Source organism: Mustela nivalis (genome assembly GCF_964662115.1).
Source record: "Mustela nivalis genome assembly, chromosome: 17".
In the NCBI taxonomy this organism is placed as follows: Eukaryota; Metazoa; Chordata; class Mammalia; order Carnivora; family Mustelidae; genus Mustela; species Mustela nivalis.
This window is the reverse complement of record NC_139036.1, coordinates 40,419,896-40,446,411: the sequence shown is the minus strand read 5'-3', so window position 1 is coordinate 40,446,411 and position 26,516 is coordinate 40,419,896. Positions and strand designations below refer to the sequence as shown.

The window sequence follows — 26,516 nt, the reverse complement described above, 5'->3', positions numbered from 1 at the left end:
GCAGAGAGGCAAGCAGAGAGAGAGGAGGAAGCAGGCTCCCTGCTGAGCAGAGAGCCCGATGCGGGGCTCGATCCCAGGACCCTGGGATCATGACCTGGGCCGAAGGCAGAGGCTTTAACCTACTGAGCCACCCAGGCGCCCCTTTATTTATTTATTTGACAGAGATCACAAGTAGGCAGAGAGGCAGGCAGACAGAGAGAGAGAGAGGAGGAAGCAGGCTCCCTGCCGAGCAGAGAGCCCGATGCGGGGCTCAATCCCAGGATCATGGGATCATGACCTGAGCCAAAGGCAGAGGCTTTAACCCACTGAGCCACCCAGGCACCCCTATCCTTTCCTTTTAAGTCGAGTAGAAATTTACTTTCTGGGATTTTGAGAAAGTCATGGTATCAATTTTATGTCTTAAATACAGCAAAGTTTTTAGATACTACCTGGAGATGGCTTAAGATGTTAATGTTGAGGAAATAAGTTTTATACTTGGCCTTTGCAGTAATCATTTTGATGTATTCATAGCCAAATGTGCCAAATTTGAGCCACTTTTTTAAAGTTGGCAACATAAAAACAGCCCTTTTATGAGTTCATTGAATTAGTTAAGTCTAGCAAAGGTATGTTGCCAGAATAGTCCAGAAAGCCAATATTTCTGGTTCTAATCTAAAGTTGGAAACGGCACCAATTTATGAACTGGTGGTGTTCTAAAGTTAATTTGTAAGTATGTTTTGAAGTGGGAAGCTCAGAAATAATATTAGCCTTTACATGCTATTTTTATTTATTTATTTATTTTTTTAAAAGATTTTATTTATTTATTTGACAGAGAGAGATCACAAGTAGGCAGAGAGGTAGGCAGAGAGAGAGAGAGGAGGAAGCAGGCTCCCTGCCAAGCAGAGAGCCCGATGTGGGACTCGATCCTGGGACGCGAGATCATGACCTGAGCCGAAGGCAGCGGCTTAACCCACTGAGCCACCCAGGTGTCCCTACATGCTATTTTTAGTCACTTGGTATAGATAATGATTTTAAGATAGGGGGTATTTTGGGCACTAAGTGTTCAATTTTTGCCTGACCAAATATCTGACACTGTTAGGGCAATTTAGCTTTCAAGAGACTTTTTTTTTTAGTTTGAAAAAAGATACAGAGAATTAGAATTGTTGAGTTGTGTTGTGTTGGATTGCTGAGCCTGCCCACAGAACCCAATTGACTAAGAATCCAAGCCTGAATATTGAGTTCTAGGATGCGAGGGGTCTAAGTAGTAGTTTCTTTTTCCTGGAGCAGGTCTAGTCATATGAACATTTTGTGGTTTGTCTCCATAGTACTCATCTCCTTTACTCTAGGTCTCCTCCCTCTCTCCAGGTGTTCATTTTCCTCTCTGCTTTTAGGTTGCCGAATACATTCATGCAAGTGTTCTATCTTCCCTATTTATTTATTTCCATTTCCTCTCCAATCAAAAATTTGTTTTCCTCATGACATCCAGTCATCTTAGTTACATATAAGGGGAAAAGAAAATGATTTATTTCAACCAAGTCTCATTGGTTAGGATTGAATTATTGGAGCATATGAATTAGTAGGTCTTTTTGACTGTCTTTATAGTGCTTACAAGTACCTTCTCTAGATAAATGGGATAGAGAAAGGAAAGCATTTCATTTTCTTTTTTTTTTTTTTTTTAAAGATTTTATTTATTTATTTGTCAGAGAGAGAGAGAGCACAGGCAGACAGAGTGGCAGAGGGAAAAGCAGGCTCCCCGCAGGGCAAGGAGCCCGACGCGGGACTCAATCCCAGGGCGCTGGGATCATGACCCGAGCCAAAGGCAGCTGCTCAACCAACTGAGCCACTCAGGCATCCCAGCATTTCATTTTCTTTTGCTACTTTTGATTGACTCTAGAAAACTTTGGGGAGAAAAGAACAAACCAAATTATTAAAATTAGTTTTAGGTAGCCATGATTTTTGACGCTTTGCATTAAGATTGAGTAGTAATTGTATGTTTTATTCTCTTCCCTCTCCCCCGAACTCCTTATAGGGAAAAAAATTTTGATGAATTTTCTAAGCACCTTAAGGGTCTTGTTAATCTTTATAACCTTCCAGGGGACAAGTAAGTATTTTTAAAAATTTTTTGCTTTTGTTGGAAAAATCAGTATAGATGTAAAACCATTTTGTGCTTGGAAATTTACCAAGTCTTCTGCCCTATCTTATTTGTGATTTCTTTTCATACTGACTACCTATAGCTTCCAACTTTATATCTTTTGAAGGTATTTGAAGTAAATTCTGTATTAATGGATATAATGCTAAAAGAGACTAAATCCTTGAGATGTCTTCAACATAGTGATTTTTAAGCTGAAAAGTAATTAGTTGTGGAACTGGCTCATCATTTTTATTTTTAACCTACCTGGGATTCTGTTAACTAGCCTGGCTCTTTCAAACAGAATTGCCCTCTAGGCTATGTTAATGTTTGTTTGTATGTATGTGTAGGTATATATTTTTCAGCTGTTTGACTCTTGTTCTCTTTATCTACGTTCTAGCAAACTGAAGACTAAAATGTACCTGGCTCTCCAATCCTTAGAACAGGACCTATCTAAAATGGCAGTTATGTATTGGTAAGACGGGCTCAAGTGTCAATTCCATATGACCCTGGGATACTTTGTTCTCAAAGCTCTTCAGCTAGGGGGTTGCTAGGGTACTATATTACCTTACAGCTGCATAATATTATGTATTTTACCTATATCGTATATCTTGTCCATCTCCTTTTACTTCCCAAATGATTGCATTTCATTTTCTCAGTATGTCTAAGTTGTTGGTTGATACTCCATCAGTTTTATTTGAAGACTTGTCAAACCTGGCCTCACATCTATAAATAATAGTCTAGTTGTAATTTTTGTTCACCATATTACAAACTGGTTTATACTTGTAAATAATCTCTTTACCTTAAAAGTGAAATATAATTGTTATACGTCCAGTTATAGAACAACTTATTAAGATAGTATTCTAAGACTTTTAACAGCTTCTTATTAGGGCATTGTGCACTAATACCTTCAGGGCTTAAATACAAGCAAACATAGATCATTTGTCTCACAGGAAGGCAACCAATGCTGGTCCCTTGGATAAGATTCTTCATGGAAGTGTTGGCTATCTTACTCCAAGAAGTGGGGGTATGTGATTCTACTTTGCTTACTTTGAAAAATATTTATTTATAAAAGATTTTATTTATTTATTTGTCAGAGAGAGTACAAGTCAGAGAGAGCAGCAGACAGCGGGGGAAGCAGACTGCCCACTGAGCAGGAAGCCCAATGGGGGGACTCAGTCCCAGGGTCCTGGAATCGTGACCAGAGCCAAAGTCAGACGTTTAACCAACTGAGCCACCCAATCGTCCCAATTTCATTTTATTTTTTAAAGACTTTACTTAGGGGTGCCTGGGTGTCTCAGTGGGTTAAGACTTTGCTTTCATCTCAGGTCATGATCTCAGGGTCCTGAGATCGAGCACCACTTCAGGCTCTCTGCTTAGCAGGGAGCCTGCTACCTCCTCTCTCTCTGCCCGCCTCTTTGCCTACTTGTCTTGTCAAATAAATAAATAAAATCTTAAAAAAAAAAATACTTTATATATTTGTCAGAGAGTGAGAGCGAGAGAGAGTGTGCACACAGGCAGGGGGAAGGAGAAGCAGGTTCCCTGCTGAGGAAGGAGCCCATGTGGAACTCCATCTCATGACCCCAAGATCATGACCTCAGCTGAAGACAAGACACTTCATCGACTGAGCCATCCAGGCTCCCCTATTTGTTAATTTATTTTTAAAGATTTATTCATTTATTTGTGAGAGACACAGAAAGAGTGTGCAAGTGCATGTGCGGGGGAAAGGGCAGAGGGAAAGGTAGAGAGAATCTCTAGCAGACTTCCTGCTGAGCACGGAGCCAAGATCATGACCTGAGCGGAAATCAAGAGTCGATCACTTAACCCACTGAGCCACTGAGGCACCCTGAAAAATGTAAAAATGTTTTATTTTAGTTAAGGAGTCATTACATTTATACCTTGGGTTATAAGCAGAGGGAGAAAATTACCAGTCCTTTGTTTATTTTTAAATGGTTTCTAAGGTGTTAATACCTGCCTTCCCCCAGTTACATTTTTATTTTATTATTATTGTTATATATATATTTTTAAATATTTTATTTATTCAAGAGAGAGTGAGTGAGAGAGAGCATGAGAGGGGAGAGGGTCAAGGGAGAAGCAGACTCCTACTGAGCTGGGAGCCCGGACTCAATCCCGGGATGCCAGGATCACGACCTGAGCCAAAGGCAATCACTTAACCAACTGAGCCAACCCAGGTGCCCTCTACCCCCGTTACACTTTTAAACTGTGAAGTAAATTATTGCCATTAGATTCAATATTTAGGCTTCCATCATATCTCATAAGTTGTTTTGGAGCATATGAAATTACTCTCTCATATATAGTTTTGTAAAAATAGGAACGTTTTTGTTTGCAATTTACCTAATAAAAATAGTGATGTTTTATTTTGTGTAGGTCATTTAATGAATTTGAAGTACTATGCCTCTCCTTCTGACCTGCTGGATGATAAGACTACATCTCCCATCATTTTGCATGAGAATAATGGTAAGACTTTAACTGAAAAGCAACTGAAGGTTTTGCTCAGTGTTTTAAAAATATTTAAAATAATTTGAATGCCTGAGCCTGGCTGTGTATTTCCTGATTTGCTACTTTGTAATAAGTTTGCCATCTTACCAAAGTTTGCTGTTCCTGTCAGATTTTGCATCTGATTCACATACACACATACTCTTAAGTATATATACATGTATGTGTACATACATATAATAATAAAAGCTTAACAGGTGCTTTTGAACAAGTAAATGAATGAATGAAAAGGCGTAAACCATTTGACTTGAAATAATCCCCTTTAATCAAAGGTGAAGAGATTAGCCAACTCACTAAAGAATACAATAATGGATATTATTTTCTATTTGCATTTTTTATTTTTTATTATTTTTTTAAGATTTTGTTTATTTATTTGAGAGACAGAGATCACAAGCAGCCAGAGAGGCAGGCAGAGTTGGGTGTAGGGGGGCTCCCTACAGAGCAGGGAGCCCAATGCGGGGCTTGATCCCAGGACCTTGGGACATGACCTGGGCCAAAGGCAGAGGCTTTAACTGCTGAGCCACCCAGGTGCCCCTCTATTTGCATTTTTAAAATTTTATTTCTTATTAGAACAAAGGAGAAGCTTGAACTCACAACCCTGAGGTTAAGACCTTAGATGAGATCAAGAGTCAGATGCTTTACCAACTGAACCACCCAGGCACCCCCGTTTGCATTTTAATACACTGAAACAGTGAGAAACGGCTTAATACTTCATTTGGTCCCTTTGTTGTAACTTAAGTCATTGACTATTCTATAATCATAATTCTATTTAAATGCATTCTGGAATTGGAGAAAATAATTAAGTGTTGGTAATGAGGCTTTAAATTTTTTTTTTCTTTGGACTGCATTGTTTCCTATATTTTGTTTTATTTACTGACAGAAACATTGGTTGTAGAGGTATTATCTGGCAAATTAGGGCTGACAGATTAGCAGAAGTTAGCCTGATTTTTGTTTTTAAATGTTAAGATCCTTGTAATTTGTGTTACTTTGGAGAATACTCTTTTTCTTTCCTATTCTCAGTTCCTCGATCGTTGGGCATGAACGCATCAGTGACAATTGAGGGAACGTCTGCTATGTATAAACTCCCAATTGCACCATTAATTATGGGGTCACATCCAGTTGACAACAAGTGGTAAGTTAAGTATAATCCTAGCAAAGTTCATTTTTTCAACTTCAAGCCCAGTATGAAACAAGTATTACTTTTTTTTTTTAAATTAATTAATTAATTTATTTGACAGACAGAGATCACAAGTAGACAGAGAGGCAGGCAGGGAGAGAGGAGGAAGCAGGCTCCCTTCTGAGCAGAGAGCCCTATGCGGGGCTTGATATCAGGACCCTGAGATCATGACCTGAGCAGAAGGCAGAGGCTTAATCCACTGAGCCACCCAGGCGCCCCTGAAACAAGTATTACTTTGACTTGCCTCTTTCCTCACTTGACTTTCTAGAGATTGATTTTTTTATTTTATCCATTTAATTTCTCTTTTCATCATCTATTTGAATGTTGCTCTGTGAAGTCTGTTTATAGAACACATTGTCTATCCTGAGAGAGAAAGAGAAGAATTGTACTACTTGTAATTCCAGGGGTTTAATGACTGCTTTTTTTCCTTATGTTGATCATGGGGCTTCTGTTGATTGGAATACTAACTAGAGACTCAAGATAGATGCTTGATTAAATACTTTAGGGTTAATAAATAAGATGTTTTGCAGCTGGGGGAAGAAAGTTAAAAGAGTGAGCTTTTTTTATGATTTATTTATCATTTATTTATTTGAGAGCATGTGTGTGCATGTGTGCACACTAGCAGGGGGGAGGAGGAGAGGGAGGACAAGTAGACTCCGCACTGAGCACAGAGTCCGATGCTGGGCTCATTTCGGAGCTTGATCCCATGGCCCTGAGGTCATGGTTTGAGCTGAAATCAAGAGTCAGGGAGAGGGGCACCTGGGTGGCTCAGTGAGTTAAGCCTCTGCCTTTGGCTCAGGTCATGATCTCAGGGTCCTGGGATCGAGCCCCACATTGGGCTCTCTACTTAGCAGGGAGCCTTGCTTCCCCCTCTGTCTCTCTGCCTGCCTCTCTTCCTACTTGTGATCCCTCTCTCTCTGTCAAATAAATAAATAAAATCTTGAAAAAAAAAGTCAGATGGATGCTTAACTGATTGAGCCATTCAAGTGCCCCAAAAGTGAACTTTTTTAAACCTTTTTTTTAGAATTTATTTAAGTAATCTCTACACCCAGTGTGGGGCTCATACTCATGACCTCAAGACCAAGAGTCCTATGCTCTAGCGATTGAGCCAGTCAGGTACCCCAAAAGAGCGAACCTTTGATAGGCTTTTGTTAAATGATATGGGCATATTTAAGAATGGGTGTTTAGATTTTTCATTTTTATATGAAGTCAAAATCCAACCAACCCCCTCCTTTTTTTTTTTAAGGACCCCCTCCTTCTCCTCTATCACCAGTGCCAACAGTGTTGATCTTCCTGCCTGTTTCTTCTTGAAATTTCCCCAGCCAATCCCAGTATCTAGAGCATTTGTTCAGAAGCTTCAGAACTGCACAGGTGAGTTTTAAGCATCAAGAACTAATTCTTGTTAAAAATTGGAAAAACAAACTTCAAATTCAGATGATCTTAGACTTTCAGTCTTGGCCTCAAAGAAGTACTGATGGGTATAAATGTCATGGTGCTTTGTACTAGTAAATGCTCAGTAAGTACTTTTTTAATAAATGGATGAATGAAATAGAAGTCATGAAAGGAAAACTGAGCTGTCAACATTTTGATGTTATTGTGATCCTTAGGTTGATCCTTATTTTTCCAGGAATTCCATTGTTTGAAACTCAACCAACTTATGTACCCCTTTATGAACTAATCACTCAATTTGAGCTGTCAAAGGACCCGGACCCCATACCTTTGAATCACAACATGCGATTTTATGCTGTAAGTAAGGCTCCATAGATTGTTGTAGGTTATATTTGAACCTATGATCAGAATCTTCCTTTATAGGATTACTGAGGTCAGAAACGTTCCTTTGGACTACTGGATCATATCCTAGTTCCTCATTCAGGCAGGAAATTACAGAAATTTCTGAAACATACGAAGAAAAAGAACATGAGCTTCCAAGTCAGGAAGTAACAATGTACATTTCATGGCCAACATTTCAGATGAAATTCTCTTAATAGTATCCTGAACTTTTATAAGTTTGTAAGTAGCCGTTAAGAATTCTTAATGTGTAATTCTTTTAAGTGTCATGAGCTTTAATCTGAAAACATTTTTCAAGTACATACAGAGAAGAAAGTGCTAGAATGAATAAAATAAGGAGGATTCCAAAACCTCATCTGGACTTGAATTTATTTGAATGTTTGAGGAAAGTCTAAAGTAGTAGTTCCCAAATTCTGATTGTGTTACAAATATATTATACAAGGTATTTTATTAAAAATAGGGATTTTGCACTTATAGTTTAGGGGCTCTTTTATATAGATTTTTATATAGTTTATAATTTTGTTGGGTTAGGAAACCACTAATAGAACATTTATAGAAAAGGGGTCTTTTCGGCCAAGTGAGTAATCGGCCTTTATAACATTAGCTGACCAAAGAATTCACTGGGGATTTTTATTATTCACTGAGAAACTGCTGGTGATTTTGAGGAGTAGTGGTTTTTCCCAGGATATTTTGTGGTTGGAGCACGATGGGTGAGTAAATAGTGCTCATTTCCTTTGTTCTTTTTGCCCAGGCTCTTCCAGGTCAGCAGCACTGCTATTTCCTCAACAAGGATGCTCCTCTTCCAGATGGCAGAAGTCTACAGGGAACCCTAGTTAGCAAAATCACCTTTCAGCACCCTGGCCGAGTTCCTCTTATCCTAAATCTGATCAGACATCAAGTGGCCTATAACACCCTAATAGGAAGTTGTGTCAAAAGAACTATTCTGAAAGAAGGTATTGCCTTTCCTTTTGATATACCTACTGGCAAACGGAAACTGTTTGTTCTCATGGTTCTCTAATTTGGTGGCTTATCATATCTTCTGTGGAGCTTTTATAACTGGTTTCCAATTGCAAGTGAACTGAATTAGAACCTCAGTGGGAGGAGTTGGGAATCTAGTTTAAGCTCCACATATAATTATGATGGAACTAATCCATAAATTGGCATTTGGAAACCACTGTGGGTTTTTTTTGTTTGTTTTTTATAGTGGACTTAACTCTTTTTCTGCATACAGTAATATAATTAGGTACCTACAGGCCTGAATCTTACAATAGGTATAGAAGGTAGAACTTGGGATGCTATGGGAAGAGATGATTTCTTTCTTTTTCTTTCTCTCTTTATTAAGGAATCTCTAATTCATAACCCCAAGATCAAGAGTTGCATGCTCTGCCAGGTGGCCCAGAGATAATTTCTTGAGATTTAAATTTTAGGTGGTTATGACAGTGCTTGCCATCTTTTAGTCCTGCCTGAGTGTTTCCTGTTCCCGTTCTTTGGGGAACTTAAGCATATAGCTTAAAAAGGGGTAAGACCCATGCCCTTTTCTTTTTCTCCTAAGATTCTGGAATGCTGATATTTTTCAAACAGTCTGCTGTTAGAATCCCTGATGAAACTTTTAGCTGCTCTTATAAACTATAGTTAATTTTTTACCTTAGTTGTAAAGCACCTCATTGAGAGAGCTGTATTAGTGTGAATGGCAGGCAAAAAAGAAACAAAGAAGGCAAATCAGAAGATCTCTTTTTTGGGAATAAGAATTGTTTTAGACGGGGATCCCTAGGTGGCTCAGTTGGTTGGACGACTGCCTTCGGCTCAGGTCATGATCCCAGAGTCCGGGGATCGAGTCCCGCATCAGGCTCCCAGCTCCATGGGGAGTCTACTCTCTCTGACCTTCTCCTTGCTCATGCTCTCTCTCACTGTCTCTCTCTCAAATAAATAAAATCTTAAAAAAAAAGAATTGTTTTAGAGTGTTGCCTGGATGGCTTAGTCAGTTAAGTGTCTGCCTTCAGCTCAGGTCATGATCTTGGAGTCCCAGGATCGAGCCCCATGTTGGGCTCCCTGTTCAGCGGGGTATCTGCATTTCTGTCTCCCTTTGCCCTTCTCTGCTATGTTCTCTCTCTTGCTCAGTTTTTCAAATAAATAATAAAATCTTAAAAAAAAAAAGACTGCTTTAGAAATGAGAACTATTAGAGAGAGTAATGACACTGCATGTGTGCAGGTGTGCTTATGACCTTTCTATTTCATGTATTTGAATCCTGGGAGAATTCTCCAACTAGTTTGAGGGCATCTGGAAATAGTTTTTGTAAGATAGTTATTAAGTTAGTCCTGCAAGATGTGTGCTTTCTCCCAAGAAAGTATGTGATCCTTTTCTCTGGGCTGCCAGTATATTTGGCTTAACGACCTATGATGATAGTTAGGTATTATATGTGTATTTGGCATAAGGATGTCATTTTATTTATTTACTTACTTTACAGATTTTTTTATTTTAGAGAGACCACAAGCAGGGGAAAGGGCAGAGGGAGAGGGGGAGAGAACCTTCAAGGAGACTCCCTTCAGAGCCCTGAGATCATGACCAGAGCCAAAATCAAGAGTTGGCTGCTTAACCAGCTAAGCCACCCAGGCACCCCATGGATATGATTTTAATTTTTTTAAAGATTTTATTTATTTATTTGATGGAGAGAGCACAAGCAGGGGGAACAGCAGGTAGAGGGAGAGGGAGAAGCCAGCTTGTGATCTCTCTCTCTGTCAAATGAATAAATAAAATTTTTTTAAAAAGATTTTATTTATTTATTTGACAGACAGGGATCACAAGTAGGCAGAGAAGCAGGCAGAGAGAGCGGGAAAGCAGGCTCCCCGCTGAGCAGAGAGCCTGATGTTGGGCTTGATCCTAGGACCCTGGGATCATGACCTGAGCCGAAGGTAGACACTTATGACTGGGCCACCCAGGTACCCCTGGGATTTAGTTTCTAAGGAGACAGAATTTCGTTCTGTATACTTAGGGATTATTATTTACTAGTGTCTAGTCTTTTATCTGGTTGATTATTTTATGATCCTTTACTTTGCCTTTTAGATTCTCCTGGCCTCCTCCAATTTGAAGTATGTCCTCTCTCAGAGTCCCGTTTCAGCATATCTTTTCAGCACCCTGTGAATGACTCCCTGGTGTGTGGTGAGTTGTGAAGGAGCACTATTCTTAAGGCAGTGGTTTGGTCCATTTATCTTCTTTTTGAAGTCAGAAACTGAATTTCTCTCAACTCTTACATATTTTGTCTTTCAGTGGTAATGGATGTGCAGGACTCAACACATGTGAGCTGTAAACTGTACAAGGGGCTGTCAGATGCACTCATCTGCACAGATGACTTCATTGCCAAAGTTGTTCAAAGGTAGCACTGGCCCTTTTCCATCAGAGTCCCATTAATGCTGTTTTGAGTATCAGAGTGAATGGGAATTAGGAAGAAAGAATTTAGTCACAGCTTTGAATTCACCTTTCTCTGCTTTGAGATTCAAAAGCAATGTAAGCTTTGGTTTTTTGATTCTGAGAGTAATAGGAAATAAGGTAGGTAACTTTAGGTCCAGTGTTAAGGTTGTTTTAGGAGGAGACAGCTGAAATAAGATGTAGGGTTCCCCCCCAACTTTGCAACACTTTTTAACATATGTAGTATGTCAAATGTTGGCATGTGGGAAGATACTTAAGCCAGTCTGCTTCCCAGAAACTTTAATATGTAATTTTGGATTTTTCTAGAATAGGTGCTTGTGGTCTGTTTTGTGAATAAATTTTATTGGACCATAGCCCCATGTGTTCATTTATATATTGTCTGTGCCTTTTTTTTTTAGTTTTTTTTTTTTTTTTAGAGTGAGAGAGTGTGCGGGGTGGGGAGGGGCAGAGGGAGAGAGAGAATCCCCAGAAGTCTCCCTGCTGCATGGAGTCTGATTTGGGGCTTTATCTTGGGATTCTGAGATCATGACCTGATCACATCAGCTGACTGAGCCACCCATGCATCCCTATATATTGTACATGGTGCCTTTTTTTATTGTCCCCCCATGGTGTCTTTTGAACTAAGATGGCAGAATAGTTGGACAGAAACCACGTGATATTCAAAAGCCTAAAATATTACTATTTGGTCTTTTAATAAAGGTTGCTAAAATGTTCTAGAGCAGAGTGTTTTAGAAAATACATTATTAAATTTATCTGTAAGATAGATAGTGCTTTGCTTTAAAATAATCAAGATTTTATACCAGTAATAGCATTTTTCACAGTATAGGTTTGGGATGATCTTAGCCATTAAGGTTTAGAATTTGTTGGCTCAAGGGATTATTCTAGTGGTTCATTAATCAAGAGAAATAGCGGGCACCTGGGTGGCTCAGTGGGTTAAGCCGCTGCCTTCGGCTCAGGTCATGATCTCAGGGTCCTGGTATCGAGTCCCGCATCGGGCTCCCTGCTCAGCGGGGAGCCTGCTTTCCTCTCTCTCTCTGCCTGCCTCTCTGTCTACTGTGATCTCTCTCTGTCAAATAAATAAATAAAATCTTAAAAAAAAAAAAAAAATCAAGAGAAATAGCATATCCTATTAATCACATGTGAAGCCCCAAAGGAAGGCATTTTCTTACTGAGTTCATTTTTTTTTTTTTAAGATTTTTATTTATTTATTTGACAGAGAGAGAGATTACAAGTAGGCAGAGTAGCAGGCAGAGAGGGGGAAGCAGGCCCCCTGCTGAGCAGAGAGCCCGATGCAGGGCTCAGTCCCAGGACCCCGGGATCATGACCTGAGCTGAAGGCAGAGGCTTTAGCCCACTGAGCCACCCAGGCTCCCCGTCTTACTGAGTTCATTATTATCAGTTTTTTTTTGATTCAGTATGACATCTAATTTGTACTCTTGTTTATGTTTCTGGTTTGGTTGGTTTTTGGTAGTGCTTCAAAAGAGGTTTTGAGATTGCCTACTGATACAGATTCTTTTTAGAATGAATTTGCTCAGAGCTCTGGCATTTTATTTTATTTACTTATTTTTAAAATTTATTTATTTTTTTAAAAAGAATTTATTTATCTGACAGAGACATAGTGAGAGAGGGAACACAAGCAGGGGGAGTGGGAGAGGTGGAAGCTGAGCAGGGAGCCCAACGTGAGGTTCAATCCCAGGATCCTGGAATCATAACCTGAGCCGAAGGCAGACACTTAACTGGGCCACGCAGGTGCCCAGCTCTGGCATTTTATAGAACTATTTCTGGTTATTTGCCTTACCTGAGAATTGCATATTGCAAACCTCTGAGGGCATATCTGAATCAAAGGCAGAATTAAACCCTGCTTTCCCAATAAGAATTGTTTTCCTTTAGCAGCTAATACACTGCTAATTTTGTTTTTTCTATCTTATCTTACAGATGTATGTCCATCCCTGTGACGATGAGGGCTATTCGGAGGAAAGCTGAAACCATTCAGGCCGACACTCCAGCACTGTCACTCATTGCAGAGACAGTTGAAGACATGGTGAAAAAGAACCTGCCCCCGGCTAGCAGCCCAGGGTATGGCATGACCACAGGCAACAACCCAATGAGTGGTACCACTACACCAACCAACACCTTTCCGGGGGGTCCCATTACCACCTTGTTTAATATGAGCATGAGCATCAAAGATCGGCATGAGTCGGTGGGCCATGGGGAGGACTTCAGCAAGGTGTCTCAGAACCCAATTCTTACCAGTTTGTTGCAAATCACAGGGAACGGGGGGTCTACCATTGGCTCGAGTCCGACCCCTCCTCATCACACGCCGCCACCTGTCTCTTCGATGGCCGGCAACACCAAGAACCACCCGATGCTCATGAACCTTCTTAAAGATAACCCTGCCCAGGATTTCTCAACCCTTTATGGAAGCAGCCCTTTAGAAAGGCAGAACTCTTCTTCCGGCTCACCCCGGATGGAAATATGCCCGGGAAGCAACAAGACAAAGAAGAAGAAGTCATCAAGATTACCACCTGACAAACCCAAGCACCAGACTGAAGATGACTTTCAGAGGGAGCTATTTTCAATGGATGTTGACTCACAGAACCCTATCTTTGATGTCAACATGACAGCAGATACGCTGGATACGCCACACATCACTCCAGCACCAAGCCAGTGTAGTACTCCCCCAACAACTTACCCACAACCAGTACCTCACCCCCAGCCCAGTATTCAAAGGATGGTCCGACTATCCAGTTCAGACAGCATTGGCCCAGATGTAACTGATATCCTTTCAGACATTGCAGAAGAAGCCTCTAAGCTTCCCAGCACTAGTGACGATTGCCCACCCATTGGTACCCCTGTGCGAGATTCTTCAAGCTCTGGGCATTCTCAGAGTGCCCTCTTTGACCCTGATGTCTTTCAAACCAATAATAATGAAAATCCTTACACAGATCCAGCTGACCTAATTGCAGATGCTGCTGGAAGCCCTAGTAGTGACTCTCCTACCAATCATTTTTTTCCTGATGGAGTAGATTTTAATCCTGATTTGTTGAACAGCCAGAGCCAAGGTGGTTTTGGAGAAGAATATTTTGATGAAAGCAGCCAAAGTGGAGATAACGATGATTTCAAAGGATTTGCATCTCAGGCACTAAATACTTTGGGGGTGCCAATGCTTGGAGGTGATAATGGGGAGACAAAGTTTAAAGGCAACAGCCAAGCTGACACAGTTGATTTCAGTATTATATCAGTGGCTGGTAAGGCTTTGGGTCCTGCAGATCTTATGGAGCATCACAGTGGTAGCCAGAGTCCTTTATTGACTCCTGGGGACTTAGGGAAAGAAAAGAGTCAAAAGCGAGTAAAGGAAGGGAACGGCACCAGTAATAGTAGTCTGTCAGGGCCAGGATTAGATAGCAAACCAGGGAAGCGCAGTCGGACCCCTTCTAATGATGGCAAAAGCAAAGATAAACCTCCAAAGCGGAAGAAGGCAGACACTGAAGGAAAGTCTCCGTCTCACAGTTCTTCTAACCGACCTTTCACTCCACCTACCAGTACAGGCGGATCCAAGTCTCCAGGCAGTTCAGGAAGGTCACAGACTCCCCCAGGTGTTGCCACACCACCTATTCCCAAAATCACTATTCAGATTCCTAAAGGCACCGTGATGGTGGGCAAGCCCTCCTCCCACAGTCAGTATACCAGTAGTGGTTCTGTGTCTTCCTCAGGCAGTAAAAGCCACCATAGCCATTCTTCCTCCTCCTCTTCCTCATCTTCTGCTTCCAACTCAGGCAAGATGAAAAGCAGTAAATCAGAAGGTTCATCAAGTTCCAAGTTAAGCAGCAGTGTGTATTCTAGCCAAGGGTCTTCTGGATCTAGCCAGTCCAAAAATTCATCCCAGTCTGGGGGGAAGCCAGGCTCCTCTCCTATTACCAAGCATGGACTGAGCAGTGGCTCCAGCAGCACTAAGATGAAACCTCAAGGGAAGCCATCATCACTTATGAATCCTTCTTTAAGTAAACCAAACATATCCCCTTCTCATTCAAGGCCACCTGGAGGCTCTGATAAGCTTGCCTCTCCAATGAAGCCTGTTCCTGGGACTCCCCCATCCTCTAAAGCCAAGTCCCCCATCAGTTCAGGTTCTGGTGGTTCTCATATGTCTGGAACCAGTTCAAGCACTGGCATGAAGTCATCTTCAGGGTTAGGATCCTCAGGCTCATTGTCTCAGAAAACTCCCCCATCATCTAATTCTTGTACAGCATCTTCCTCTTCCTTTTCCTCAAGTGGTTCTTCCATGTCATCCTCTCAGAACCAACATGGGAGTTCCAAAGGGAAATCTCCCAGCAGAAATAAGAAGCCGTCCTTAACAGCTGTCATAGATAAACTGAAGCATGGGGTCGTCACCAGTGGCCCTGGAGGTGAAGACCCAATGGATGGCCAGATGGGGGTGAGCACAAATTCTTCTAGCCATCCAATGTCCTCCAAACATAACATGTCAGGAGGAGAGTTCCAGAGTAAGCGTGAGAAAAGTGAAAAAGAAAAATCCAAGGTTTCCACCTCGGGGGGTTCAGTGGATTCATCTAAGAAGACCTCAGAGTCAAAAAATGTGGGGAGCACAGGTGTGGCAAAAATTATCATCAGCAAGCACGATGGGGGTTCTCCCAGTATTAAAGCCAAAGTGACTTTGCAGAAACCTGGGGAGAGTAGTGGAGAAGGGCTCAGGCCTCAGATGACCTCTTCCAAAAACTATGGCTCTCCACTCATCAGTGGTTCCACTCCAAAGCATGAGCGTGGCTCTCCTAGCCATAGTAAGTCACCAGCATATACCCCCCAGAATCTGGACAGTGAAAGTGAGTCAGGCTCCTCCATAGCAGAGAAATCTTATCAGAACAGTCCCAGCTCAGATGATGGTATCCGACCTCTTCCAGAATACAGCACAGAAAAGCATAAGAAGCACAAAAAAGAAAAGAAGAAAGTAAAAGACAAAGATCGGGACCGGGACCGGGACAAAGACCGGGACAAGAAAAAGTCTCATAGCATCAAGCCAGAGAGTTGGTCTAAATCACCCATCTCTTCAGACCAGTCCTTGTCTATGACAAGCAACACAATTTTATCTACAGACAGGCCCTCAAGGCTCAGCCCTGACTTTATGATTGGGGAAGAAGATGATGATCTTATGGATGTGGCCCTGATTGGCAATTAGGAACCTTATTTTTTAAGACAAAAATGGCCAGAGAAAAACTAATAAGTTTATAGGCAAACCACCATAAGGGGTGAGTCAGGTGTGATTTTGTGTTCAAGAATCTTAAATGGCATGGCTTTGACACCGAGCTGGGTAAATTTAGAAAAGCATAGCCAGACCCTACTAAAGAGACCATAGGGTTTGATTTTGGTTACCAAGAATCACTTTTTCCTTTGCCAGAGAAAAAAGAGGAAAAAAAAAAAAAAGTTAAAGTACTTGCTTATGAATGGGAGGGGGTGGGTGGGGCATAGGGAGAGGGAAGGGTGGGAAACAGTTTTGTGGGAAATATTCATATATATTTTTTTCTCCCTTTTTCCATTTTTAGGCCATGTTTTAACTCATTTTAGTGCATGTATTTGAAGGGCTGGGCAGCAAATGAAAAAGCAATACATTCCTTGATGCATTTGCATGAAGGTTGTTCACTTTGTTTGGATAGTTGTCCATTTGAGGCATGGGCAAATGAAGGACTTTGGTCATTTTGGACACTTAAGTAATGTTTGGTGTCTGTTTCTTAGGAGTGATTGGGGGAGCGAAGATAATTTTAGCTATTTATTTGTAATATTTTAACCCTTTATCTGTTTGTCTTTATACAGTGTTTCTAATTCTATAAGGTTCAGGGTTCAAAGTAATGGGAGGTGGAAGAGCAAGGCTTATTTGGTGGTAGGGAGCCTGTAGCTTGTGCTGGTACTGTAGCATTAAGCCCAAACAGATTAGTCAGAGTCCACCTTTGGAGTTAAGTAGAAAAACCAAAATGGTATTTTTGTTTTAGGAGGTTTATCGTAGGGTTCAGACATCATAGGAATATTAGGAGTTACCTCTCTGTGGAGGTACTGATTTATATTCTCTTTTGTCCTTTAATAAAGGCTGGGCTGGCTTTTTGGGAAGTAAACATGTTTTCAGATGCAGTAAGGTTTAATGTACAGCCTCCCTGACCCAGTGGCATGAAAACCATTACAGAATTAAAAGTTCTCCTATTTCCACAATGTGCCAAAAGTCCACATCCCAGCATTTTGTTTGTAGGAGAACTGATGCCATTCCTGAGAGCTGGGCTCCTTATTTCTCTGCATCACATGGAGGAGGAGTCCAGACTTCAGTCACTCCACTGTATGCTCCCTTAAATAAAACAGTAAAAAATTTGCAGCCATAGTTCACTTAAAACAATTTCAAGCTCACTTGAAGTATTGGGGGCCTGGAATGCTAGGTGGGCATGAAGATACACCCTTGCTACTATGTAGCAACTCAATTGGACCTTTTTGGAGGAACAGGTCTGAGTCTGGATTCTGGGGGACATCAATAAGAAGCCCTTCTCATAAATAAAGAAATCCAGGAGACCATTTGAGTGCAACACAAGTTCTCAGTATTTGGAGGGTCCTCTCAAAATTCTGCGGCCTTACTTTGATTTTGACACCTGCACTGTGCCATTCCTGATGATTCCATTCAGGATCTGTATCAGCAGGACGGGGCACAGTCCCCAGCACAACTCTTCTGGATTAAAAAAAAAAAAAAAAAAAAAAAAAAAGCCAGGTGATTCATTTGTGTGTGTGTGTGATAAATGGAGTGACTTCATCAGATATTGAAGAAGATTTCTATATTCAGCTCTTTCTGCAGGTTGGAGTTAGCATAGAGTTGGAAAATCAGCTTTGGCGTTCTTTCCTGACTGTCTCTGATTTCCTCTAGTGTTCTCCCTTTTCTGGTCATCAGCTCTCAACAACTCTGCCACTTTTGTGTCCCAAGGTAATAAGAAGTAGGAAACGAAACATTGCAAAGTGGAGCAAGAAAAGTTATCGGTTACCGTATCAGAGTCAAATGTCTTGGGTGACACTAAGGAGGACATGGGCAAGGTGATACCAGAGTGCTTTATCTTGTGATGCTGATACAGTAGCAGCCTCTCAAACATATAACCAGGTTGGATTTCTCACAAGTTTCTCACCTAGTTTTGAATCCTATCCCATTGGTTTCTGCAGAGGAAAAAAAAATGTTAACGTGGTTTTTAAGTTTGTTCTGGGTGGGGAAGATCTTATGGGGAATGTACTACATATCAGGGGCTCAGCTTCCCCAAGCAGAGCCAACAGATACCAAAATGAGTAAACTGGGAAGCTTTTTCTCTCTTTCTGTCTTCATCCCAGATCAAAGAATCCCGAGTTAGGATCTGGATGAAGGATAAGCCCCTGAATTGTCGATGGGCACACCCCACACACTGACCCAGCATCTGAACTTGCTTAACAGGGAGCCGGGGCTAACCTGCTTCACCCTGCCTGAGAACCAGGGAGCACTGCATTTCTCCACAGGGTGGAGGAGAAGAGGCAGAATAAACCAAGCCTGGGACACCTCCCTCCTGTCTAGGTGTCCTCACTCTCCTGTTTCAAAAGACTGCAAGGACATGAAGTCAACTTCTACCTGTCTGCTGCTGCTGGTGTCTAATGTATTCTTAGTTTGACCTGATTCCTCTTCTGTCTTTTGGCTTCATGTTAGGGGTTCTTGGTCAAAACCTGCTCTGATGTACATGAAGATTTCAGGTTCAAGATCCATGTGTTTTAAAACGTATTTTATAAACGGGAGAATTGAAGCAGGATACAATTGCCAAAACTGGCCTTGAGGTTAGTGACTCTTGGAAAGATTTTTCCTTAAGGCCTAGGTGTGAAAATTTAGTGCAACAATATCATGAATTCTCAGAAGCAACCCTTTCAAGGGAGGCAGTGAGTCACACAGTATCCAGTCAAGTCACTTAAAGCAGAGGACAGTATAGGGAACTTTCACAATCCCTGGGCAATCTCATTTTCTTTCTCCTTTTTTTTTCCCTCCCCTTTTCAACTCCTCTACCCCCTTATTTCTACCCTTGAGTTAGTTTTTTGAGGGGTAGGAAGTACGTAACATCTCAGAAGCTAGGTTGGGAAACGTGCTTAGCTGTAAAAGCTGGGCTTTATAATTTTGTGTTTTAGAAATGTACATCAGGAGCAGTTGGGGAGGGTCTTTTCTAAAAAAAGCTTTCAAATTTGATTTTCTGTGTGTATGGCCGTTCTGTAAATACTTTGGGGTTTTTCATTTTTTTGAAAGTAGACAAAATCTGGGATTTTTCCCCCCAAAACATTACAAAAGAACCTGTTTATTTACATGCAAATAAACTTATTTGATAAAAAGTAATATGCCTTCGTGTAGTAAATTTTTAACCTTTGAATAATTTTCATTCAACTTTTTAAAGGATTTTGTTTATTTTTAGAGGAAGGAGTTGGGGGAGGGGCAGAGAGAGAGAGAGAGAGAAGCAGACTCCCTGCTGAGCAGGGACCTAGGTGGGTGGCTTAACCCTGAGATCATGACCTAAACCAATCAAGAGTCAGCAACACAACTTACTGAGCCACCTAGGTGCCCCTACTCGGCGTTTTAAAAGTCCACCAATCAGAAAAAATTCAATCAGAAAGTAAGTCTTTCCTGAGTATTACTCAGGTTAGCTGGAAAAGATAATTGAAACCTGGAAAAAGACCTGTGAAAATTTTCTTCATTTGATTTATCTGCTTGAGCCAGTTTTATTATCTTTTGCAAAACTTAGTCACCAAATTCATCAATAATTGGGAGAAAATTGTTATTAGATCAGATGGGACTGAAAAAGCTGTATTTATCTTAGTGAAGTTAAATAACATTAAAAGTAGCAGGCAGGAGAGAATAATAACATCTAGATCTGGGTTTGTGGGCCTGAGAGTTTCCTAAGTAGGTTCCTCCATTAAGAAGCCCTTTCTAGGACAAACATGAGAAAGTTGAAAAATGCTTGAAGAGTTAGGTAATAAAGCTTCCAGTTTGAATATGCCTTTTTTATTTTTTGTATTTTATTTTTATAATTTTTACTTTTTTTTAAAGAGCAGGCGCACCCTGCTCTTTTTTAAGGGGTGGAGCTGGCGGATGGGGAGGGTCAAAGGGAGAGAGAGTCTATTTTTTTTTTTAAAGATTTTTATTTATTTGACAGATCATAAGCAGATACACAGAGGCGGTGGTGGGGGTGTGGGGGGAGGGAAGTAGGCTCCCCGCTGAGCAGGACCCTGGGATCATGACCTGAGCTGAAGGCAGAGGCTTTAACCCACTGAGCCACTCAGGTGCCCCAAAGGGAGGGAGAATCTTTTTTTTTTTTTTTTTAAGATTTTATTTATTTATTTATTTGACAGAAATCACAAGTAGACGGAGAGGCAGGCAGACAGAGAGAGAGGGAAGCAGGCTCCCTGCCGAGCAGAGAGCCCGATGAGGGACTCGATCCCAGGACCCTGAGATCATGACCTGAGCCGAAGGCAGCGGCTTAACCACTGAGCCACCCAGGCGCCCAGGGAGGGAGAATCTTAAGGAGACTCCACGCCTAGCTGCAAGCCCAAGAAGGGGATGGATCACACCACCTTAAGATCATGACCTGAGGGGAAATCAAGAGTTGGATGCTTAAAGGACAGAGCCACCAAGGTGTCCCAGAATATGCCTGTTTTTTTTAAAAAAAAAATCTCCAGGGGCACCTGGGTGGCTCAGTGGGTTAAAGCCTCTGCCTTCGGCTCAGGTCATGATCCCAGGGTCCTAGGATCGAGCCCCGCATGGGGCTCTCTGCTCAGCGGGGAGCCTGCTTCCCTTCCTCTCTCTCTCTGCCTACTTGTAATCTCTGTCTGTCAAATAAATAAATAAAATCTTTTTTTTTAATTTTTTTAAAGATTTTATTTATTTATTCGACAGAGAGAGATCACAAGTAGGCAGAGAGGCAGGCAGAGAGAGAGGAGGAAGCAGGCTCCCCACTGAGCAGAGAGCCCGATGCGGGACTCGATCCCAGGACCCTGGGATCATGACCTGAGCAGAAGGCAGCGGCTTAACCCACTGAGCCACCCAGGCGCCCTAAATAAATAAAATCTTAAAAAAAAAAAAAATCTCCAGCACAGTTGCTCTTCAATGAGCTCATCTCTTTTACACATATTTTATTTTTTAAGATTTTATTTATTTGACAGACAGAGATTACAAGTAGGTAGAGAGGCAGGCAGAAAGAGAGGGAAGCAGGCTCCAGGACCCCGAGATCATGACCTGAGCCGAAGAGAGGCTTTAACCCACTGAGCCACCCAGGCGCCCCCACATATTTTATTTTTAAGTACTCTCTACACCCAAGGGGGCTTGAACCCACAACTTCCATATCAAGAGTGGTAGGCTCCACCAACCCGGCTAGCCAGGTGCCCCAATAATCTCTCTTAAATCAGATTCATAACAATCCAGTCACTAAAGCGAATTAAAAGAGGTATGAAGACAAACATATTTACTTTGGAAATACAATCAGGGACAGCGATCCTGCCAGGACTGCTGGAATTTATGATACAGTTTCTAATATTTCATCTTTGGTACATGATTTTGCAGTTTGTCGCTCTAAAAGAGGGTAAACTTATTCCTTATTTCATGGAAATTTGATCATAAATTACAAGACCTTGAGGGCTGGCGTTGCTAAAGTATAATAATATGATGACACAAACTAGCTTTTATGGAAGGAGCCTAGGAGTCAGACGAATGTCGTAATTTCCACTGGCCAAGCGCCCCCGCCTACTCGTTAAGACACGCTTGTTTCTCCCGCCAAAGTGACGTCAGGATCAGGTTCTCACCAACCAGAGCCCTGATTGGAGGATGGGAAGGCACTAAAACCCATTGGGCGCCAGCGGCAGTCTGGTGGCGGAGGGGCGGGGAAAGCCAAAGGCACTTCAGCCTCGTCTGGCCCCCCCAACCACCAAAGCGCGTCCCTCCCCCAGCTAAAAGGAATGGTCGCCAAGCTCCTGCGCTGCACCCCCTGACCCCAAGGCGCGAGGTGCGGTCTCGCTGTATATTCCTGGAGCAGAGGGTAGCGCAATTACCCACGCCCCCGTCCTCCTGATCCATGCACAGGGAGACCCACGCCCTGCGGCGGCCCCCCAGGCCTCCCTGCAACACCCGGTAATGCAATCCACGGGGGCGGGGGAGGCGGCGGCAGCTACAGCAACGACGGCGGCGGCGGCAGCAGCAGCACTGCCTCAATCTAGAGACAACCAGAAAGCGGAGGAAAATGGCTCCGAGCAGGGACCGCCTGCTGCACTTTGGGTTCAAGGCGACAGTGAGTGATAGGGAAAGGGAGTTGGGTGGCCGGGAAGGACATACGTGGCTGCACAGGCTACCGGGGAAGAAGCGATAAGACTTAGGGGGCTGGGAGGACTTGACAGAAAGCTCAAGTGCTTGCTGGGTGGGTGCGTGCTGTCTGCCGGCGAAGGGGATTAGATGGGCTCCAGTACTATGTGCAGTTGCCCTGCTTTCCTCACTCGCGAGCACGCGCGTACTCACACCCTCCCCACAGCCCCTCCCATACACAAATACACACAGACAGATAGGCACTTCCCTTCCTCTCCTTCTCGCGGTGGGCTTGCGTGGCTCGGAGGCAAGAGCCGGCTCGCGCCGCCGCCGCCGCGCTCCGGCTGCTCCCGGGCCGACAGTCGCGGACTGCGCCCGGGAGTGGGGGAGGGGTGGTCCCGCGCCGCCGCGGCCGCCGCCGCCGCCGCCGCGCGCTCCTCCTCCTCCCCTCCCCACGCCGTTCCAGGGCCCGGGCGGCTCTGCCCAATGAGGAGCGGCGTTGCTGGCAGGTGGGGAGTGTTTTTGTTTTGGGTTGAAGTTGAGGCTGAGGAGAGAGAAGAGCTAGCGACGAGCAGTCGTCGCCGCCGCCGGCTCTGCGGGAGGTGGAGGAGGCCCCGCCGGAGCTGAGAGGTTTCCCCTCCCCGCGAACGGCCCCTGCCCGCCGCTCCTCTACCTCTTCCCGGTCCCGGAACTCCGGGGCCTGCCCGGGGCCCCAATCTTTGCACTCCGCACGCCGCAGCGCCCGGCCCCGGCCGCACCCGCCGGCCCCATGAGGAGGGACGTGAACGGAGTGACCAAGAGCAGGTTTGAGGTGTGAGCCTGGTGGTGGTGGGGGGGGGGGTTTGGGGCGGCGTGAGCAAGGCGATTCCCGCTCTTGTGCCCCGAAAATTTCGCTCCGCACGGAGCCTCCTCCCTTGCCTGGCGCCGTCATCCACCGACCGCTTGGGTTGCCAGACTTCTTCCCCCTTTTTCGTGACCCGAAAGCCGGGTGCAGCCCAGCTTTTCTAGTCCTCCGGGCTGGTCGCCTCCAGCCTGTTCCACGAGCGGGCCCCGGCTAGGGATTAGCTCTGGCGCCCTAATTCCCCCCTCCCCCCAGTATCACTCAGCTTTCCATTCTTTACACAACCCTTGGCTTGCCTCCCTTCATCCGGCAGAAAAAGCATCACAGCTCCGATCAACCGGAGCTGGCTTCTTTTCTTTCTGCCACCTTCTTCGCGAAGCGAGAGGGAAATTACGGGCCAGAGGGCCATTTCTCAGAGTTTCAGAGACCTTGGTTAAACTGGGGAAGTGGTGGGTGGTAGACAGGGATGATAGAGACGACCACGAGTTTTCGTTGCGGTGTTTGGTTTGGGTATTGTTCTGATACTTCCTCTTCTTTCCCGTTTAGTCTGTACTTTTGTAGCTCATTGTTTCTGGGAACTCTTAGATGTGTACGGTCTTTGAGGTTGGGACGAAGGTTGGAGAGACTTCAGAAAATCCATTCTTTAAGAACTTTTTCTCCTTTGGCGAGAAGGGTTTGTAGCTAATGGAATGGAGGAATGAATGAGGAAATAGGAAAACACCTGAAAGCGTCTTCAGTGAGTAGTTACCGTGTTAAGGAAGTGATTCCTTTGGGAAGTGAGGTATTCTAACTGCGTGTGAATTTCAGTAGTGTTTACTGAGGGTATAAGGGAAAGAAACTTCTACAACTGGAAGAGTAAATGTTACCTAGCCCTTTCTGGCAGAGAATCAGACTGACCTGGGATCACTCACAGCTCAGTGTACATCTCACTTGGTGTTTTTCTTCATTTCCATTTGAAGGATGAAATTGTAAGACCCTGAGACAGAAGTTTAAGGAAACTTGCCCACCAGGTGCGGGGTGTGAAACTGTTACCTAAGGGTCTTCAGTTTAGTCTGTTCCTTGGTTTCTTTTTATGCTTATGGGGAAACTATTTTGATTTATTCATGAAGATCTGGGTAGAAAGTGTTGGGGAGAAGTTTAAATTCAGAGTGCTACAATATTACTGTTGGAGGTGAGGAGTGGAGAAAAATGAAGAAATTGGCCCCTTTAGAGTTTTTGTATTTAATTTAATCATAGGAAGAAAATGTAGTAGATATAATTTGGTGTTTACTTGAACAGAACTTTAGATTGCCTTGAAGTAGAGAGATCCAATAAGCTTAATTTAGGGTGGTTTTGTATGTAGTACTACTGTATGGTAAAAGTCCAGACCATCATTAAAATTATTGAGTGGACTTCTAGCAGTTAACAGGAATCTTGAAAAAGAAGCCCAAATACTGAAGATCAGAGTGGGGGATAGCCTTTTGCAGTTGAAGTCTGCATTTTGCTATTTTCTTTTAGACTGAGTTATTGTTGGAAGGAGTTCTTTTGTAGTATGTGTTTTAAAATTAAATTGCTGCATCCTATTTTTGTAATTACCTTATATTTTAATGTGTAGTTTACTTGCAGTGGTGGTACTATCATAATAAAATTGATTGCCTTGTTAAGTATATCTGCTTACCTTGAACTAAACCAATGGAAGCTTTCTAAAGGTGTCTGATAAGATAAAGAATAAGAGGGGATTAAAAAACCCTCCTTCTACAGTATTCATGATTAGTTTTTGGTTTATAAATATTTTAGTCTTTTATTATGATAAGAAGGGGTCCAGTTTACAAGTAGTAAAACAAGCTGTTAGGTCTCTTATGAAATAGTAAACTTACTGCTAATTCATTGAAAACATTTTAAATATTTAGTTTCAGTGGATAAGACATATAGACAAGACAGTCTTTTCATATCTAAAACATTTACATCAAGTTACCTTGTGTTCTTTTTTTAAGATTTTTATTAGTTTATTTGACAGAGAGAAAGAGACAATGAGAAAGGGAATACAAGCAGGTGGATTAGGAGAGGGAGAAGCAGGCTTCCCGGGGAGCAAGGAGTGGGATGTGGGGCTTGATGTGGGGCTTGATCCCAGAACTCTAGGATCATGACTTGAGCTGAAGGCAGACACTTAATGACTGAGCCACCTAGGTGCCCCTCAGGTTACTTTTTTAATTCTCAAAGTTACAGAATGGTTTTTAAAGGACCGATAGTTTTATGATAGTAAGTATAGCTGATCCCTGAGAATTTTTTTTGAGGGGAGGACATTTTTGTAGCAAATAATAACTCATTTCGGGGCGCCTGGGTGGCTCAGTGGTTGGGCCGCTGCCTTCGGCTCAGGTCATGATCTCAGGGTCCTGGGATCGAGTCCCGCATCGGGCTCTCTGCTCGGCGGGGAGCCTGCTTCCTCCTCTCTCTCTCTGCCTGCCTCTCTGCCTACTTGTGATTTCTCTCTGTCAAATAAATAAATAAAATCTTTAAAAAAAAAATAATAACTCATTTCAAATTATGGTTAATACAGAAAGTGAAAGATTATTGTTTTATTTTTCTTAGTCACTTTTTTTTCTGGGTGGAAGATTGATTCATTAAAATCTTAGAAGGAATATTATGTGCATTATTCTTTTGGATGTTGTAATGCAGGCCACACACTTTAAATCTCATGCTCAGGTCTGGAGCTGTAGAAAAAAATTTTTAAGTGAAAATAAAGGGAGTAGAATACTCCAGACATGGAGCCAGATATGTAGCATCCTGTAGAATAGCCAGAGTAGACGATAGCCAGGTAAAAGAGCTAAAGAGATAGAGATGTGAAAATTTATTGTTATTTGCTATATCACGTTGGCATTAACTTTCCACAAAAGTAACTCTTATAAGCTAACACAGTGCTGACTAATGTGTCTCTCAGTTGAAATTCTTCATCTAAATACTTTCTATTACATTACTAATAGTATACATTGTTGCAAATATTGATAATTTCCTTTCAAACTTAATTGAATCCTGATGTCACTCCCTGAGATAGGTGTTTTACCTCAGTTACTTGTAATTCTCACAAGTCTGTTTTACCGTTGAGGAAAGCTGGGGCCTAAGAAGTGCTCAAGTTGCATAGCTAGTAAGTGGGGGAGCCAAGATTTGAACCTGCTCTCTGTCCTTCTGCTCTGTTTTTAGCATAACATAGCATAAATACCCATAAAATGTGTGGACAATTACTTTCCTACATTTCTTCATCCAGTATATTTTATTTTGTCTTTGCTATCAAGAATGAAGTTGTCCTTCATTTGAAGTACTATAATGCGTGTTACCTTTTAAAAAAAAGTTTAGGGGGGAGGGGCAGAGGGGA

General features: G+C 42.6%; 2 protein-coding genes across 7 annotated transcripts in view; both read left to right on the top strand.

The window, feature by feature from the left end:
* Positions 1-19,377, top strand: part of MED1 (mediator complex subunit 1) — a 31,456-nt gene extending 12,079 nt beyond the window's left edge. Inside the window, exons 7-18 of one of the 4 annotated variants that reach the window (XM_082704896.1) lie at positions 2,006-2,077; positions 2,505-2,579; positions 3,058-3,131; positions 4,493-4,582; positions 5,642-5,753; positions 7,045-7,169; positions 7,426-7,544; positions 8,338-8,539; positions 10,648-10,743; positions 10,852-10,957; positions 12,945-13,085; positions 18,463-19,377. In XM_082704896.1, the coding sequence (XP_082561022.1) occupies positions 2,006-2,077; positions 2,505-2,579; positions 3,058-3,131; positions 4,493-4,582; positions 5,642-5,753; positions 7,045-7,169; positions 7,426-7,544; positions 8,338-8,539; positions 10,648-10,743; positions 10,852-10,957; positions 12,945-13,085; positions 18,463-18,673 (1,423 nt within the window). In that variant the 3' untranslated portion in view covers positions 18,674-19,377. Of the gene's footprint in view, positions 1-2,005; positions 2,078-2,504; positions 2,580-3,057; positions 3,132-4,492; positions 4,583-5,641; positions 5,754-7,044; positions 7,170-7,425; positions 7,545-8,337; positions 8,540-10,647; positions 10,744-10,851; positions 10,958-12,944; positions 17,798-18,362 lie in introns of those variants that run through there. The other 3 variants (XM_082704898.1, XM_082704897.1, XM_082704895.1) reach the window with 3 other exon arrangements.
* Positions 19,378-21,209: 1,832 nt separating this feature from the next.
* The window catches only part of FBXL20 (F-box and leucine rich repeat protein 20), a 93,624-nt gene continuing 88,317 nt past the window's right edge, over positions 21,210-26,516 (top strand). The window contains exon 1 of one of the 3 annotated variants that reach the window (XM_082704977.1): positions 21,210-22,315. In XM_082704977.1, the coding sequence (XP_082561103.1) occupies positions 22,268-22,315 (48 nt within the window). In that variant the 5' untranslated portion in view covers positions 21,210-22,267. Of the gene's footprint in view, positions 23,138-26,516 lie in introns of all 3 variants that reach the window. The other 2 variants (XM_082704978.1, XM_082704979.1) reach the window with 2 other exon arrangements.